General features: G+C 35.8%; 1 protein-coding gene and 2 non-coding genes across 4 annotated transcripts; all 3 read left to right on the forward strand.

The window, feature by feature from the left end:
* Positions 1–17: 17 nt before the first annotated feature.
* Positions 18–3,966, forward strand: LOC135642049 (uncharacterized). Of its 2 annotated transcripts, none has more exons than XM_065157830.1 (3): positions 18–381; positions 2,452–2,779; positions 3,498–3,966. In XM_065157830.1, exons 1-3 carry the CDS (start codon positions 234–236, stop codon positions 3,700–3,702), a joined length of 681 nt encoding a protein of 226 aa, XP_065013902.1. In that variant the 5' UTR covers positions 18–233; the 3' UTR covers positions 3,703–3,966. The 2 variants fall into 2 exon arrangements, with proteins under 2 accessions (XP_065013902.1, XP_065013903.1); XM_065157831.1 differs by having other exon boundaries at positions 18–377.
* A 1,456-nt stretch (positions 3,967–5,422) lies between these two features.
* TRNAN-GUU (transfer RNA asparagine (anticodon GUU)) lies at positions 5,423–5,496 on the forward strand. Its single transcript has one exon. It is a non-coding gene; the product is annotated as a tRNA-Asn (tRNA).
* Positions 5,497–5,884: 388 nt separating this feature from the next.
* TRNAN-GUU (transfer RNA asparagine (anticodon GUU)) lies at positions 5,885–5,958 on the forward strand. The gene has a single exon. It is a non-coding gene; the product is annotated as a tRNA-Asn (tRNA).
* The last annotated feature ends 10,282 nt before the right edge of the window (positions 5,959–16,240 follow it).

The raw sequence follows: 16,240 nt of genomic DNA on the forward strand, positions 1-16,240 counted from the left end.
TTCTTCGTATTACTTGAAGAGGATCTCCGCTCCTCCTTTTCCTGTTATTGCCAACCCGAAGTCGGTGGCCACCTGCGCTCGCTTTCCGATTCTCGGCGATTCGCTTCCGTTCTCCGATCCGCGGGTTCCGATCGAAGCGCGGTGGCTCCGGGGGCGAATTCTTGCTCGGATCTTGAGAAACGAAGGCGTTTCCTCTTGGGGAGCTGTAGATCTTGAGCGGTTTAGGGCTGGAAATGGACGGCTTCAGCGCGAAGGATCTCTCCACGATCGGAGGGATCGCCACCGTCTCGCTGCTCCACTCCTTCATCCCCACCCACTGGCTTCCCTTCTCCGTCGTCGGCCGCGCCCAGAAATGGACCCTCCCGCGCACTCTCCTTGTCAGTGAGTCCCGGTGAACCATTCAAGAATTCTTTTCAGATCTTACTTTATTTCCTTTCCTTCTCTTCACTATATCTTGTTGTTCTTCTTGATTGAATTCCGTTATTGGCAATGGAATGGATCTTGGAGCAAATTCATGATCTGTGGATGTTTGGGTTGTCAGGATAGTTTATTCTTTCTTGATTGTGGATATCTGGACTATTTTAGTGGTGCAAAACACTGTAACAGCTGCTAATTCTTCAGGTTGTACAATTCTTTCTGAGTGCGCTTCAGGATTATTAGAGATACCCACCTGACAATGATTTTTTTGGTAGTCGTAGCATTCTTTATATTGTCATTTGGTTGTGATTTGATCGATAAATTTATTTATGATTGGAATGATATGGTATGTAGAGATGATTGGGGCTCTCTATCTGTTGCTGGTTATACATCTCGTAGCAATCTTTTCTAGTGCAGGTCAAAAACTGTTCTTGGTCTTCTTGCTGGAGATTAACTTAACCGGTACGATACGCTCCACAAAATCGAGGAGTTGCTTTCAGTGAATATTTCTTTTCTGCTTTAAGGAATATTAAGCTTAAGTTTTGGTTTTCCTTCCTAATGCAATAACAGGAAATGGAATGATCCAAAGAGTGGAGTCGCATATTTTCATGAATTAAGAGACCCATAGACTAATGTGACATCCCTATTTCAGTTAAGCTCCTTATTGATCATGGGTCTCTCTCCTTGTACAATGATTTGGGTGATAGTTGTGGTGGAACTTCTAACTAACTTGAGCATTTTGTAGAACCCGGATGTCATGTGCCAGCAGATAACATGAAGTCTTGCTATTATAGCTCTATGGTGTTGGCATTCACACATGATTAACGATACACAATAGCTTTACTGGCATGGGGAAGTGCAACAAAATTGAAAACCTCTGTTGTTGCTTTCATTGAAACATGCCCCTATTAGTCAATTGGAGATGTGCTTCTTTCCTTTTTTGTTAGCCACAGCGAAAATTCAGTCCATTTAGAAAATGTGCAGTAAGGGTTTTGATGATGAGTCTTAGTATGTTAAATAAGCACCAAACATTATTAAACTTTAAACATGCTTTATTTACTCAATGCACATTGATTATTCAGCTTTGTTGGGTAACTACTAGATTAGCTTTCGAGTGCTTGCTATAAAACTCAGTGGTGTGATAAAAATCTTAAGTGTAAACTATTTCTGAATCCTTTATTTTAGCAAAAGCTTCATTTGGAGGGTGCCAATTTGTATGGGTCTAGTTGATATTCAATGTGACTCCTGTCAACAGAGAATACGAATGTACATTTAAGAAGGATATGATCGCTCTTATTAAGATGTTGAATATTAATGTTCTGAATACTTGTACATTAAGAACAAATTTGATTGGATCAATGAAGCTGCACCTGAGATAGAGGTGCTGCAATGTGGTAATGCTTGACATAGCATTCAGCAGATGTTTTATATTGCAGGGAACATATGCAACTCAACTATATGCTGAATCATGCTGGTTTTAGACAGTGCGACTTTGAAAAACATCTGCATATTAGGACACGTATGATTAGACAATTGCAAAATCCACAGATTCACTTCATTTGGTGAACAACAAATTGTGGCGGATACTGTTCCTAACCAATAACACTTGCCGTCTCTTGTTCCAAAAGCATTTCTACAACAGTCCAGAATATTGGCTTAGAACAAGGTTAACTCTTGGAATTGTGCATTAAACTGAATCAATTAATGCAATTTGGATTTTGGAAGACATTTAGTCCTAAATAGATGCCTCACTAAACAGGCTAGAAAATTACACCTCAAAATGTAGATTTAAATTCAACAAAAACTTAATGCTGGCAAGTCAGATTTTCGACTAGATATAGTAGAAATAGTTGGAGGTTTACCAACCTATGGTTTAAGAGGTAAATTTTGGTTACAAGAGGCAATAATTGTTTAATCGATCAGCTTGTTTTGGATGTTGCCATTGTCACTATCTGAGTTGTAAAATCTTCTTTATCTGCAGCACTTTTTCCTGTTTAGGAAGAAAACTGAATGCCTTTCTTCTTCTCTCAACAGCTGTATTTGGAGCTGTCCTGCATGTGATTTCTACTTCTCTGCTTGGTATTGCTGCAATCACCATGGCCAACACCATAGCTGGTGAAGAGACAGTGCACAAGCTTGCTTCGTTGCTGCTCATAGTTCTTGGAGGAAGCTATATTCTTCTGTTTTTATTTGGTAAGAGAGGCCACAATCACTCTCACAATCATTCCATGGAGAAGATGGCAGTGGCTGGGCTTGTTCTTGTACCTGCGTTATCTCCTTGTGCAACAACTCTTCCTGTTTTCCTTGCTGTTGGCAACTCATCGTCTATGATGGTTCTAGCAATCATTGTGCTTCTGTTAAGGTAAGCCATTCTAAATTAAATTTTGAGAGGCTAGTGAATCAAAAGGTTTGGATCCAAATAAAAACTTTGTTTTGAGGCCAACATCAATAAAATATTTTTTTGTCAAGTAATGATTTAACATGTTAGGTGTATCAAGGCTTTCAGATCGAATAGGATTTGCTCTTTTCTCAATCTGGTGAATGACTATGCTTGTTCTGTAGGCTTGCAGGGATGGGTCATTCTTGCTAAAATTAGATCAGATATGATGTTCCCAAATATAGGAGAAGAATCTTCCCATCAATCATATGTCACGCATCATGGATTGATTATTGTTCTTTCAATTTCTGAAGTATTGTCATTAGAGCATATCTGATTGTCTGATAGATGGATCCGTATCCTGAGTGATGGTACAAATATTTTCTAAGACTAGATATCTTGATGAATCTTGACCTAGAAATGTCAAACATCTGAAAAAGTTTTTACAAACTTAGCATACCATACCTCATGTTTTAACAATCCAATGGGGGGAAAAAGAGACCAAAAAGAGGGATCACAAGTTTTTACTGGTGGTTGATTTCTTTTTCTAGTGGGGGAACAACCTGCATTTAACTTTTTGATGTTTCTTTTATTGTGGCAAAAATATAGTTGGTGTGCTATGATTTTCTTATAGTTTTATCTCTTTTCTCTGGTGTTTTAGGATTGCTAATATCACTCACGATTTCCTTTTCTGGATGTGCAGCACCATTACCGTCATGACATCTCTTGTGGCCCTTTCATTTTACGGTGCCAGCCAGCTCAAGTTTCACTGGGTTGAACGAAACGACAAGCTTCTTGTTGGCTCGGTGCTCGTCCTGGTCGGAATGCTTACCTTGATTTTCCATGATCATGATGATGAAAAGCATTCGATAGGGGAGCACCTTCACAGGAAGATTATCGTTTTGTGAGTATCTGGGCCTCGCATTACTTGTTGGAACCCGTCTGTATCACGTTATAATTTTGGTCAGTCGATTGATACGAGGTAAAAGGATATTCTGTCTGTGGCTTCAACGGGAAAAAAGCTGCATTGTGCATTGTTCATATACATTACCGCTTTGAGGATTAGTATCCAACATTTTGAGGAACCTCAGAGACGGGAGCAATCGATTGTTTCCGTAACGTCGATTGTAATACGACTAATTTTGTCTTTTATCAAAAGAATTAGTTTGTCACTGCTGGTTGATGACAAAAGAAGTGGAAATATGCGGTCGATAATGGCACATAGAGTGATCAGTACTTGTTTTGTCAGACAATTTTTTATTATTTAGGTATGTTTGAGTAGAGCATAACACAAGTATGATTACACAAATGCAGAGGCTTGCTAAGCAATAATCGTAACTTCACTCAGGCCATGCTTAACCATGAAAATGTTTAGGTCAGGATGTATCTTTTTATGTATCTTTTTATGTAATAAAAAGATACATCCTAGAGTGATCAGTAAATGTAAGAGGGTGCTTTAGTCACGTTTGATGCTTCTTCTTATATCTTTTTATGTAAGACGGATGTATCATGTGTCAAGTACATCAAATGTTTTATTAGTAATTGTTTTTTGTCGAATGCAAAAGGGGACATTGGATTCTTTGTTTTTGTTTTGTTTTGTTATTGAGAAAGGGACACTGGTTATGGACTGGTGGGGCCAAACTTGAATTAGTTAAGTTGGATAGTTGGATCTGGGGAGGTTGGTCTCAGGTGTGGCTTGGGACCAAGATAGGTCGGGATGATCATATCTTACCAGGACTTGTCATAGTTGAAAGGTTCTTTGTGTTGAAGAGAAGAACCATTTTGTTTGTTGTTGTCCTCCTCCTTCGCCCTCTTCCTATAACATGTGCCTTGTTATTCACCTACATCCATTTTTTGTTGTTTGTGGTATTCGTTCAAGCCCTACCGATTCCATGTTCAAACTGTGCATCACTGCTGATCTATTTATTATGTGCTTCACTATTCCTTCCACAATCTGAAATAAGGCCAAACATAAAATATTGTTTCATGAAGCCGTCATCTGCATAGCTGCAATCGGATGAGCTGACTTGCAACATTAGTCGAATATTAATCTAAACTAGTGCAAAGAAACTTCAATTGAATCTTATCAATTAGATACACTGAGCTGGAGTAGCTCAGATGGTTAGAGCGTGTGGCTGTTAACCACAAGGTCGAAGGTTCAAGCCCTTCCTGTAGCGGAAAAATCTTTAATAACTTATATTATTTTATATTTTCTGATTTCGTTTTTATGAGATTACATTTTTTATGATAACTCGTATTATTTTCTATTTTTTGATTTAATTTGTTTTCGATTTCGTGTTTATGAGATTACATTTACTAGTATTCTTTGAACCACTTTTTATGATAACTCATATTATTTTATATTTTCTAATTTAATTTGTTTTCAATTTCGTGTTTATGAGATTACATTTACTAGTATTTTTACTTACATTCTTTAATATATAATATATTTGTGTAAGATAAAGAGTAAGAGGGAAAGAGAAAGAATGCAATTGTTTCGTTAAGCCGCCATCTGCGTAGTTGCAATCGGATGACCCCATGAGCTTTTGACTTCCAACATAAATATAACATTAATCTAGAATTAGTGCAAAGAAACTCCAATTGAATCTTATCAACTAAGTCCAATGAGCTGGAGTAGCTCAGATGGTTAGAGCGTGTGGCTGTTAACCACAAGGTCGAAGGTTCAAGCCCTTCCTCTAGCGAAAAAAAATACTTTTAATAACTCATATTATTTTATATTTTCTGATTTCGTTTGTTTTCGATTTCGTGTTTATGATTACATTTACTACCATTCTTCGAACCACTTTTTATGATAACACGTATTATTTTATATTTTTTGATTTAATTTGTTTTCGATTTCGTGTTTATGAGATTACATTTACTAGTATTCTTTGAACTACTTTTTATGACAACTCATATTATTACAAGCCCTTCCTCTAGCGGAAAAAAAAAAGGCCAAACAAAAAAATTGTTTCATGAAGCCGGGCATCTGCATAGCTGCAATCGGATGACCCCATGAGCTGACTTCAACATTAATCTAGAACTAGAACACCGAAATTCCAATTAGATCTTATAAATATAATATATGCAGCTGGAGTAGCTCAGATGGTTAGAGCGTGTGGCTGTTAACCACAAGGTCGAAGGTTCAAGCCCTTCCTCTAGCGAAAAAAGTACTTTTAATAAGTCAAAAAGCATTTTTACTGGCATTCTTTAATATATAATATGTTTGTGTAAGATAAAAGAGTAAGAGGGAAGAAGATTAAAAAGTATTTAATCGATTTAAACAATATAAGATATTTTGAGAGATTGACACACAACAAGAAATATCTTTTTTTTCCTACGAAAGATCCTTAGGAACAAATAAAGATCCAAATAAAGATCAACACAACTCGACTAACTTCACATTAAAGTCAAAGCCATTGACAAGGTAAAATAGCATGATTGATCAAAGTTCGACTACTCAGCAATAACCATGGAGAGGGACTACTCAGCAATAACCATGGAGAGGAACTAGAAGCTAATAGTCGACTAACTTCATAATAAAGTCAAAGTCATTGACAAGGTAAAACAGCATGATGGATCAAAGTTCGACTACTCAGCAATAACCATGGAGAGGAACTAGAAGCTAATAGGTGTGTTGCAATTGGAGTAGAAGATTAAATATTCAATAAACACAAAGAAATGTAGCGTTCGTGAAGGATTCGACGAGAGAGTTGAAAGAACAAGTGGAGGAGAATATCACAAACAAAGATATAAACAAGGTGTTCAATAGAATGCTTGTGTATATTCATTTCTTTCAATTTTGTTTGTGCTTTACACAATATGTAAAGAGCTTGTAGTAGGCTTGACAATCCCATTTTGGTTGGTTTTATGATCAAGCTTATAAATATAAGTTGCATGTAGTCATCACGTAAAGATAAAATTATCCAAAAATAAACCACTTAAGCAATCATTTTGGATGTTATAAGCTCCCTAGAGTGGTGCGGAGTGTCAGCCAATACAATACTTAAGAGATATCCGGTGACACATGGCTGGATGAGCCTCTAGAGTAGTATCTAGGGCTAATTCATTATCATATTCTATAGTAATGTTTTGTGGGCACTTTTAAAGACTTTTAGTGGACGGACCATCTCAAACTCTTTGTTACATAATTGTTTAAAGCTTGCAAAGTGTATATTTATAATTTGTATTACATATCAAGTGTTTGCTTATAGCTATTTGTGGATCCCGAGTTATACATTTTCTCTAACTCATCTTCTCTTTTATAGGTCCATAAGAGACCATACGAGGTTTCAAGGAGATTGACTCTTTATAGATGGATACACAAGGACGTTATACTACCTAGATAAAACCAGCTAAGTTCGTATTAGAAGAGTAGAGGCTAGAGAACTTCGTAAGATCGATATTGACAGACTTCTCATTAAGATATCCGAAAGTGTGGAACTTCAAGTTGATACAGAAGTGCTCGACAAAGAAACAAAGTAGGCAGTATGTAATATTATACCTTTTATACTAAGAAAAGTATGTAATAGAAATGATAAAGAAGATGGTATAATCCTATAAGCAACCAAAACTATTGGAGACTTGCTCTAAGTTGACGTAAAACTTTGCCCTTTTCGAGTAAAACTTTTTATATACTAGAAGTTCGATGGTATTGAAGAGGCGAATTGTAGTAGTTAACTCAATGCAAGGAGTAAAACACTTTAGATGCTTTAGAAGTATGCGCAAAGAGCATACAAAGGCTAATAACTAGCTTGATACATGAAGTACAACCCTCGAAGAAGTAGACAAAATCAAATAATTTTTATCTTTTTAACTCTTAAGAGAATGAGTGAAACTAAGTACTCTAGTTCTCTTACTTATCTAACAAAGGAGATCTACACATGTTTAAAGACTTTTCGAAGAAATTTAGTGGAAGACAAGAGTTGTTAAATCCTCATCAATGATGATCGATTCTATCGAAAATATATTGTCTACCTTATTTCCCAACAAAATATCAATCGAAAAAGAAAGTGATGAGAACTTACTCAAAGGTGATAACTAAATAGAAGAAGAATAAATTGGCAAATTTTATAGAGAAAAAATCTCAAAACTTTAAAGTTAGTGAGGTGATACTTATTAAAGCTCCAATAGGCATTCAACATGTTCAAGCGGCAAAAGATATTTAAGAGACTAATGTATGACAAGGAAGATCTTTTCCTTCATTTGAAGAATCCATATGAATCAACTAAGATCAGTATAACTCGATCAACTCTACACCAAAGTTGAAGTCATTGATGAGTTATAACAATGTGATATATCAAAGTTCAACTACTCAACAATAATGATAGAGAGTATCTAGGAGCCAAGTGGCACATTATAACTAGAGCAGCAAATTAAAGATTTAGCAAAGGTGAAGAGATGTAATATCCACAAAGGCTTCGACGCAGATATCAAAGGAATAAGTATGAGAGAATATTATAGACAAATATGTGGATAGGGTGTTTAGTGTAATACTTATATATATCAATATTTTTCAATTTTGTTTATACTTTATATAGCATGTACAAGGCTTATAGTAGTCTTAGTAGTCTTATTTTGATTAACTTTTATAATTATTTTAATCTTATAAAGGTAGGTTACATGTGTTGGGAAATCTTGGAGCGACATCATATAAACAGCAAAAGAACAAAAAATAAAATCCTAAAATTTCTCATCGAAAAGAAGATTTCATCATCATATGAAGATTGGTGCACAAAAATCATAAAACCAAAAACTACAGAAAGATGTGTTCCCTAGGGAGATTGCATATTCCTGAAATCCTATAGATCTATGGGAGAGGATGAAGGAGGTCAAGTGCCCTCCTCTCTAACAGTGATCCATACTGTAGAGACTGCGAATATCCTCCTCTCTTCACACGCACCATAAGATCAAGAAGGGGAGAGGAGTATAGGAGATGGAAACTAAAGGATGTTTAGTCTATGACCCCTTAGTTCCCTTTTATTTATAAAAGTCATTTGTCAACTTAACTCTAATGGATCCTACCTTATTGGGTATTGGATCTCCATTCAACTACTCAAGCCTCTTAGATTAGTGGATCTCTACCCAATAATCTTTCATTAGCTTTTATTGGATCTCATTCATAGGGTCCAATAATTTAGGGGCTTATTGGATATCTAATAAAATAGGGACTCCAGCGGTTATCTCATATCTAAACCTTTACTCGTCATAACACCAACATGTGTGTATGACCCTTTGGGCCCAATATTGAGTTGGTCATGAGTTATATCTATCATAACTCCTTCTAGCTCAATGAATTATTATATTCATAATAATTTACTCGACTTATCGACTACGGATGTACTATATCACTACTCCACAGTCCTCAAACGATACAGGGGAATCCAATCCATTAGACTTGTCTATCTTTAGTTACCATATACCTATAGTCCCTCATCCATCTAATATCTCAAAGATCGTATTTTGGGTATGGTATTGTTAGCCCATATGGTTTCTACTCGAGTCTCGCTCTAATCGGATTCTATTTAAGAACTTATTATCTCTTAATCCAAATGACCTTGGTCAGGGATTTGCCTAAGCAAGAATACATGGGATATTCCTCTTACGACACCGAAAGCGGATGATCTTCTATCAATACTCAATTGTCTTTGTAAGTTTGGATGTCACTCTCAATAACCAATTATGCTAGATCTAGAACTTTCATACATATAAGTCTGGTATCAAAAAGTGAAGTACTCATACAGGATATTCCTTAGTGTCTCAAGTCTAAGGATTCGGTACACAACTAAGATGACAAAATTGCTATTTGACAATGAGGTATAATCATCTAACATTCCGTGAGCGGATCAATCAGTGAACTTATTCTTAAATGAGCACCTGCACGGTATCGTTAATGTATCAACTTGAGAAGCTATGAGATCAATCGCCTCTATCATATAGATGGGTATACAGTGCACCAGTCTATCCAGTTATCTCGATATCTCTATAGAGTAACCTACGACTATGATTATTTAAGGTCTATGTTTAAAGACAAATCAGTCTCATTATCATAATCTCATCACGATCCGATTCCCCTTACAGATCCATGAACATTATACAATGAGCAATATAAATGAGAAAAATAATAAATAATTAATAAATAAAAAGAGTATGTATCACGTCACACATGTCATCACTCGTGTGATTCGCTTGTAAGGCATCTATGACTAATAATATGTAGTCATTGAGTAGAGCAAAACCACTTAGAAATAGACCATCCATACTATTATTTTGAGATTTTCTGACTCCATAAAATGATGTAAATCAGCACAACACCCAAGAGTTATCCCGATAGCACATAGTTGGATCAGCATTTAGGGTAGTGTTTAATGATAATTCAATGTATTATTCCACAATAATATTATGTGAGCACTTATGGAGATTTTTTATTATTGTAAACTATTTTGGAACCTTTGTTATACAATCTTTCTTGTGAAGTATATGCTTGTAATTTATATTGTCTAAAATATTTACTAAAATAACTACTCGTGGGATTCCAAATTAAATGTTTCTTTAAAACTATCTTTTATTATATGTTCTTAAGATATATAAGAAGTTTTGAAGAAATTGATTTTTATAGACAGACACACAGGGGTATCATTTAGGTAAAACAAATTAAATCTATGATAAAATGACATACAAACATTTTTTACTTTGGAATAAGAATTAGCCTCACGAAATTGGAAAACCACTAGTTATAGTTGAGAGAGTGCGAAAACAACTGGAAAAGGGCCATTCCCGATAATATGGAATATTGGAGAGAAGTTATTGGCAGTTGGGCTGGCTGGGTGCCATAATCAAGGTGACAAAGGCTTTAACTTTCATACAATATTTTCTCTGATTACCCTCCTCAGTTTTATAATTTTGATTGTTGATCTGACATAATGAATTTAATGTTAATTTGAGGATGAATATTATTATATTAATGTTTAACCAATGAAAATTAACTATTTTGTAGTATCGGTAAGTTTTTATCTTTACAGCCTAATATATATATATATATATATATATATATATATATATATATATATATATATATATATCGCTCATTCACGAGGACAAATGCCATGTGGTTGTCCCTTCAACGACACGTGTTAGGAAATGGCCACATCTATTAAGCTGCTTCTCTCTTTACTGCCAGCAAAAAGGCTGTGGGTTGGGTTGGATAGTTTTGAGTGTTGATGTGTTCATGGACTTTAGGTTTGATTTCTCAGTAGCAGTCTTTTCCCAGCTCACCATGCCAAGAAATCTGTAGTGGAGTTTGAAGAGGGCATTAATTCTTCGACTACTAAAAGCATCAGTCAGTAACAATGTTTCCTACGTTGGGTTACATAGGAAGCATCACGAGAGCTAAAGCTGAAAACCAAGAAAGAAATGAGACCTGTCTACAAAATTACAGGAAGAGAATCCTTTCTGTCTTCTCCTTCCAGTTTAATCTCTGTTCTTCTTGTTATGGCTCGGATTCGACTTGCTCGGTGGCAACCTCCTCAGGCTTGCACTGACTGCAATCACGGGCGGCTTGGCGACTGCTCCATGAGACAGCAGCAACAGCTTCCTGGGTCGAGAGCTCTCCCTATTAAACTCTCTCTGAGGAGGCGATGGGAAGCTGAGAAAGAAATGGAGGAGAAGTAAAGCACAGAGGAAGGAGACGGCTGTGCAGGTGGCTCTCATGGCGATTGGTGTGCAGCAGGCAATTGTGTGGGATGGTTGAAGAAGGGTGGAGGTATTCCGTTTATATAATAACTAGCATCTCCATGCCTCGTGATAATTGGCACAGCATGTGAGTCGCGGTAATCTTTGTGCCATGGGATGCAGTGAAGCTGGTGATTCAGAAGAACTCCACTTCCATGCAAGACAGTAAACTTGGTTGATAGTTGATAGGTTTCCCTGAGAAGGAATCGTGTCTCTTCCATTATCTAATGGAGGTTTTGGCACTTGGAAGTGGCTGGTCATGTGATGCTCATTTGACTATTGCTGTCATGATCTGAAGCCATGACACGGTACTGCTTGTGAGGTTGATCTGTGAGAGTAATGTGAGAGAGCCACTGGTTCCAAGCAGCAGTGAGCATATGATGGATCAGTGGCAAGAGATATCATATAAAACATGCAGATTTAGATCTAGGTGAGGTTGGTGGGTTGGATTAGGCAAGAAAGGGGAGTCACTTTCCAGAGCACAAGATCAGAACATGAACCAGGAAACAAGTACAGGATTCTTTTGGCTGAAAGGTTCCAAAGAAAACATGGTGGCCTGGTGGCGATGTGTAGGAAGAGTTTAGTGGACTTCCACATGCAGGGAGAGAAGGCATGTGTTGAGACTGCTATTCCATGTTACTGCACTGACTTTTTACAGAACTCATGATTGAGCTGAGGAGAGGAGAGAGGGTGGAACTCAGACAGCTGCTTCGATGCTTCTTAATATAATTTACTTGATTGAAACCATCGTCTTCTTTCGGATGCGCGTATTGTGACTATATATATATATATATTTATTTATTTATTTATTTATTTATTAGAAAAAATAGTATTGGAATGATTCTATAATTGATTTTTAGTGAAGATTTTTTTTATTTTTTTGATAATATCCTTGAATTAGATTGTTTCAAGTCACCAATCTATGAACTATGAGAGAGTGTAATACAATTATAATTTAAGTGTAACTCTCTAAATTTTTACCTAACCTATCCAAACTTCTCAGGAATTACTTAGATGAGATGTAATATATTTAGTATTATATTTTTTATTTTTGTATACATTTATGATAATTAATTTTTAAAATAATATATTTTTATGTTGAATTTGTGCTAAGTATAACTCAAAGTTAACTTCTTTTAAGTTAAACTATGAGAATGAGGAGGTGACATTGGAGTTAGAATGAGACGATAAAAAGGCAAAGGTGGAGTGGGAGAAGGATAAGAAGGGGGAGGAGAAGGAAGCCAAAGGAGAGTGGGAGGAGGTGGTGTTGGAGTTAGAGTGGGAGGATGAGGAAACTGAGATTGAGTGGGAGGAGGAGGAGGAGGAAACCAAGGGGAATGGGAGGAGGTGGTGTTGAAGTTGGAGTGGGAGGATGAGGAGAGGAAAGTGGAGTGGGAGGAGGCGACAATGGAGGTAGAGTGGAAGGAGGAGGGGGAGGCAAATGTGAAGTAGATGAAAGAGGAGAGGGAGGAGGAGGAAGCCAATGGGGAGAGGAGAAGGCGGAGGCGGAGTAGGAGGAAGAAGAAGTCAAGGGAGAGGGTGAGGATGAGAAAACCAATAGAGATGGGAAGGAGACATGGAGGTGGAGTGAGAGTAGAGGTGGAGGAGATAAAGAGTAATTTAAGAAAATCAAGAACTAATCTAAGGCTTAATTAAATTAATTAAATAGTTAAAGTTTAATTGAATCGATGTTAAACTCAAAAAAAAAGTCAAGCCTAGTCAAAGGATAATCACTATTTTTTATGATATCATTGAGGGTATCATCCTAAAAAGATTACTCCTTAATAAAAACTAATTATGGGACATCATCTCATAAAAGTTCATTAGTATGGATTTTTTTCAATAAATTACTTTTTTTTTCCCTCATGTTGGATGATAGAATACAATTGAAATTAAAAAAAAAAAAAATCAAGAGGCTCTTTGTAATACTATTACTTTATTCTCAGATCATAATTTGATTATTAAAAGTTAGATGTATATATTTTTATACATTTTGGATAAGCCTATCAAGTTAATGGCTAAGGAGTAAGTGATTAATAGTATCAAAATCAAACTAATATCAAATTTTAAGTTTATGTAGTTAATAAATATGAACAACTACAGAAAATATTTTTTGAAGTAATCTCATGATTAGGTACAATCATGGTCCGAATCAAAACCAAATTGGTTTGATAGTTCATTAGTTACGAACCGAATTGAAAATGAGCATAAGCAATTCGATTCTAATTCTTTGAGCCGAAGAGTGGCAAATGATAAAGTTATTTTAATTATTTTATAATTATATATATATATATATATATATATATATATATATATATATATATATATTATAAAATGATTGGGACATCCGATAATAAAGATTTTATTTTACATATTTATTTTTATGTTACTACATGAATAAAAAGACATATCACCTTTCAAAGTGAAACTTTCATCAAAATTTTAAAATAAAATTATTTTTTTATATTTATTTTAAAATAAAAATATAATTTTATTTTAAAATTCTGAATTCGATTTGATTTGATTTCAGTTTAAATTTTAAAATATGATTTATATATATATTTATTTATATTTATGTATAAGGGAATTAGAACCAAAATCGAAATTGGACTTGAATTCGATTTGATTTCAGTTCTAAAAACCTAGAACCGAAATAATTGATTTTTGGAATCTGAGTCATGCCTACTCATCCTCTATATAGATAAAGCTAGATTCTAAAGACAAAGAGATTTCTAATAACATAAAAAGAAGTATTATTTAGAAAATAGTAAGTGCACGCCAAAACAAAATTCTAATATTTTCTCTCCCGGTTTATCTTTGGATATATAGCACAATTTAAGATCTATTATCTTATCTTCCATTTAAGTTTTTAGATGGAATGATCTTGATACGCTGACATTGAATTGAAAGGTATTATATTTAAATCTTATTCAATCGTACATGTATGGTGTTGGTGAACCTTTACGTTGTGGTCTAGGAGTCAGCATGGTTCGGTCTGATCCTGGATGTGCAAAGTCACCCATGCGAAGACTCGAGAAGCGGAAGCATGTGTTGGGTCGGGTTGAACTATGAGCCTTGTTGCCTGCTCACCAGCCTTTACACACAGGTCAAGATCGGGAGAGGGTTTCCTGACTCGATCCTTCCGAAGCTTAAGTTAGCGTTGAATGAAACATGAGTGAGTTGCATGTGCGAAAAGTCCCCTTGGTGCTGGCCAAGTGATGAGTTTTTATACTTGCACATGGAGGTCGATCTTACCCCATATATTAATGATCGTTGACCCCTTAAATGGCCATCCCATGCCTTATGCGATGACGTCGGTCGACCTGTACAGATCTGCATCGAGCGACGCCGTCTCAAGCATTCCAGGGTGGCTCTATACTTAACGACGTCGTTCCGAACCTTCCTAGACAGTTTCGTACCCGATGACATCGCTTGCACGACCTTGTATAGCTCAGAGGGATGGTCGTGTTGTATGAGTCCAAGGCATTGCACCGATATGATCTGCCACATTGACTTTGAAGTTCCACGTCGGTGCTATGGTGAGTGTGGAACATTGCCGAAGCACGTGCTACCAAATTGTCATATTATATAGGATATAAATCATTCTTCCACCTACCCGTGAGTGTTAAATATGTAAATATACATGACATTAAAGAAATTGTGATCGATAGATCAGATGGAGTTAGAAGACAATGAGATGGACAAAAAGTCCAACACTTGACCGAGAGCAAGTAATTGATTTGGCTGAATCTAATTGGAGCACAACTTCCAAATCAGTGGTCAAGTCTGACGATATCAATCACCGAATCGGTCCACATAGGATTCAAATACATCGTTCCATGTAATTTTCCTCATTGGTGGTCAAACTCGTTCGTTAAAATCAAACCAAAACAGATTCGATTTGGATTTGGATTTGCCTTACCAAATCGGTTCAATATTAGTTAGTTGGATTCGATTAACTTATTAACTAATTTATAATTTTAAATAATTTAAAAAACATATATATATTTTGAATAAATCAATTCGATTGGATAAATCGATTGAATTAAACCAAAATTAGACCCACAACATAAAATCATAACATTAAAATTGAGTCAATATTATTATTATATACCTAATTTGATCGTCAATTTATAAAACTCAAACAATAAAAAAACAAAATTAATTTAATTTGATTCACTAAAATCATTTATAACATTCAAAATGGAAGCTATCAACCCATTCTTTCGGGTTCAATTTGATTTCTTTTTTTTTTCTATTCAACACCTATAGTTTTCTACGTCAGGCATTGCATCACTTCTCCCAAGGTGATCACGACGGAAGACACACGTCGCCATAATACAAACGATTCCAAGCATGGGTCCCGCAAAGGAATGAGCCACCCGAGGTGGACCCCATCGAAACCACTTACCACCAACGTCATGTCACTCTTTCACGATAACAGTATGAGAGAGACTTCTCTGGATTTCTTGTACGTCGAATTTTCTTCTTTTTTTCTAATAAGCGATAAGTCCTGAAATGCTTGCTGACAAAATCCTCACCGCCGATTATGTTTGTGAGCTTCTTCAAACTTTGATCACTTTTTTTAATCTTCTCTAACACTCAATTCGTTTACCTTTTTTTTTTTTTTTTTATAAAGGGTGATCGTTATTTGCACGTTTTGTTGTTCAGAAACTTCTAAATAGTAAGGTACTGATTGTGCTTGGTAAGTGTCAG

The sequence above is a fragment of the Musa acuminata genome, chromosome BXJ3-7 (assembly GCF_036884655.1).
Source record: "Musa acuminata AAA Group cultivar baxijiao chromosome BXJ3-7, Cavendish_Baxijiao_AAA, whole genome shotgun sequence".
Lineage (NCBI taxonomy): Eukaryota > Viridiplantae > Streptophyta > Magnoliopsida > Zingiberales > Musaceae > Musa > Musa acuminata.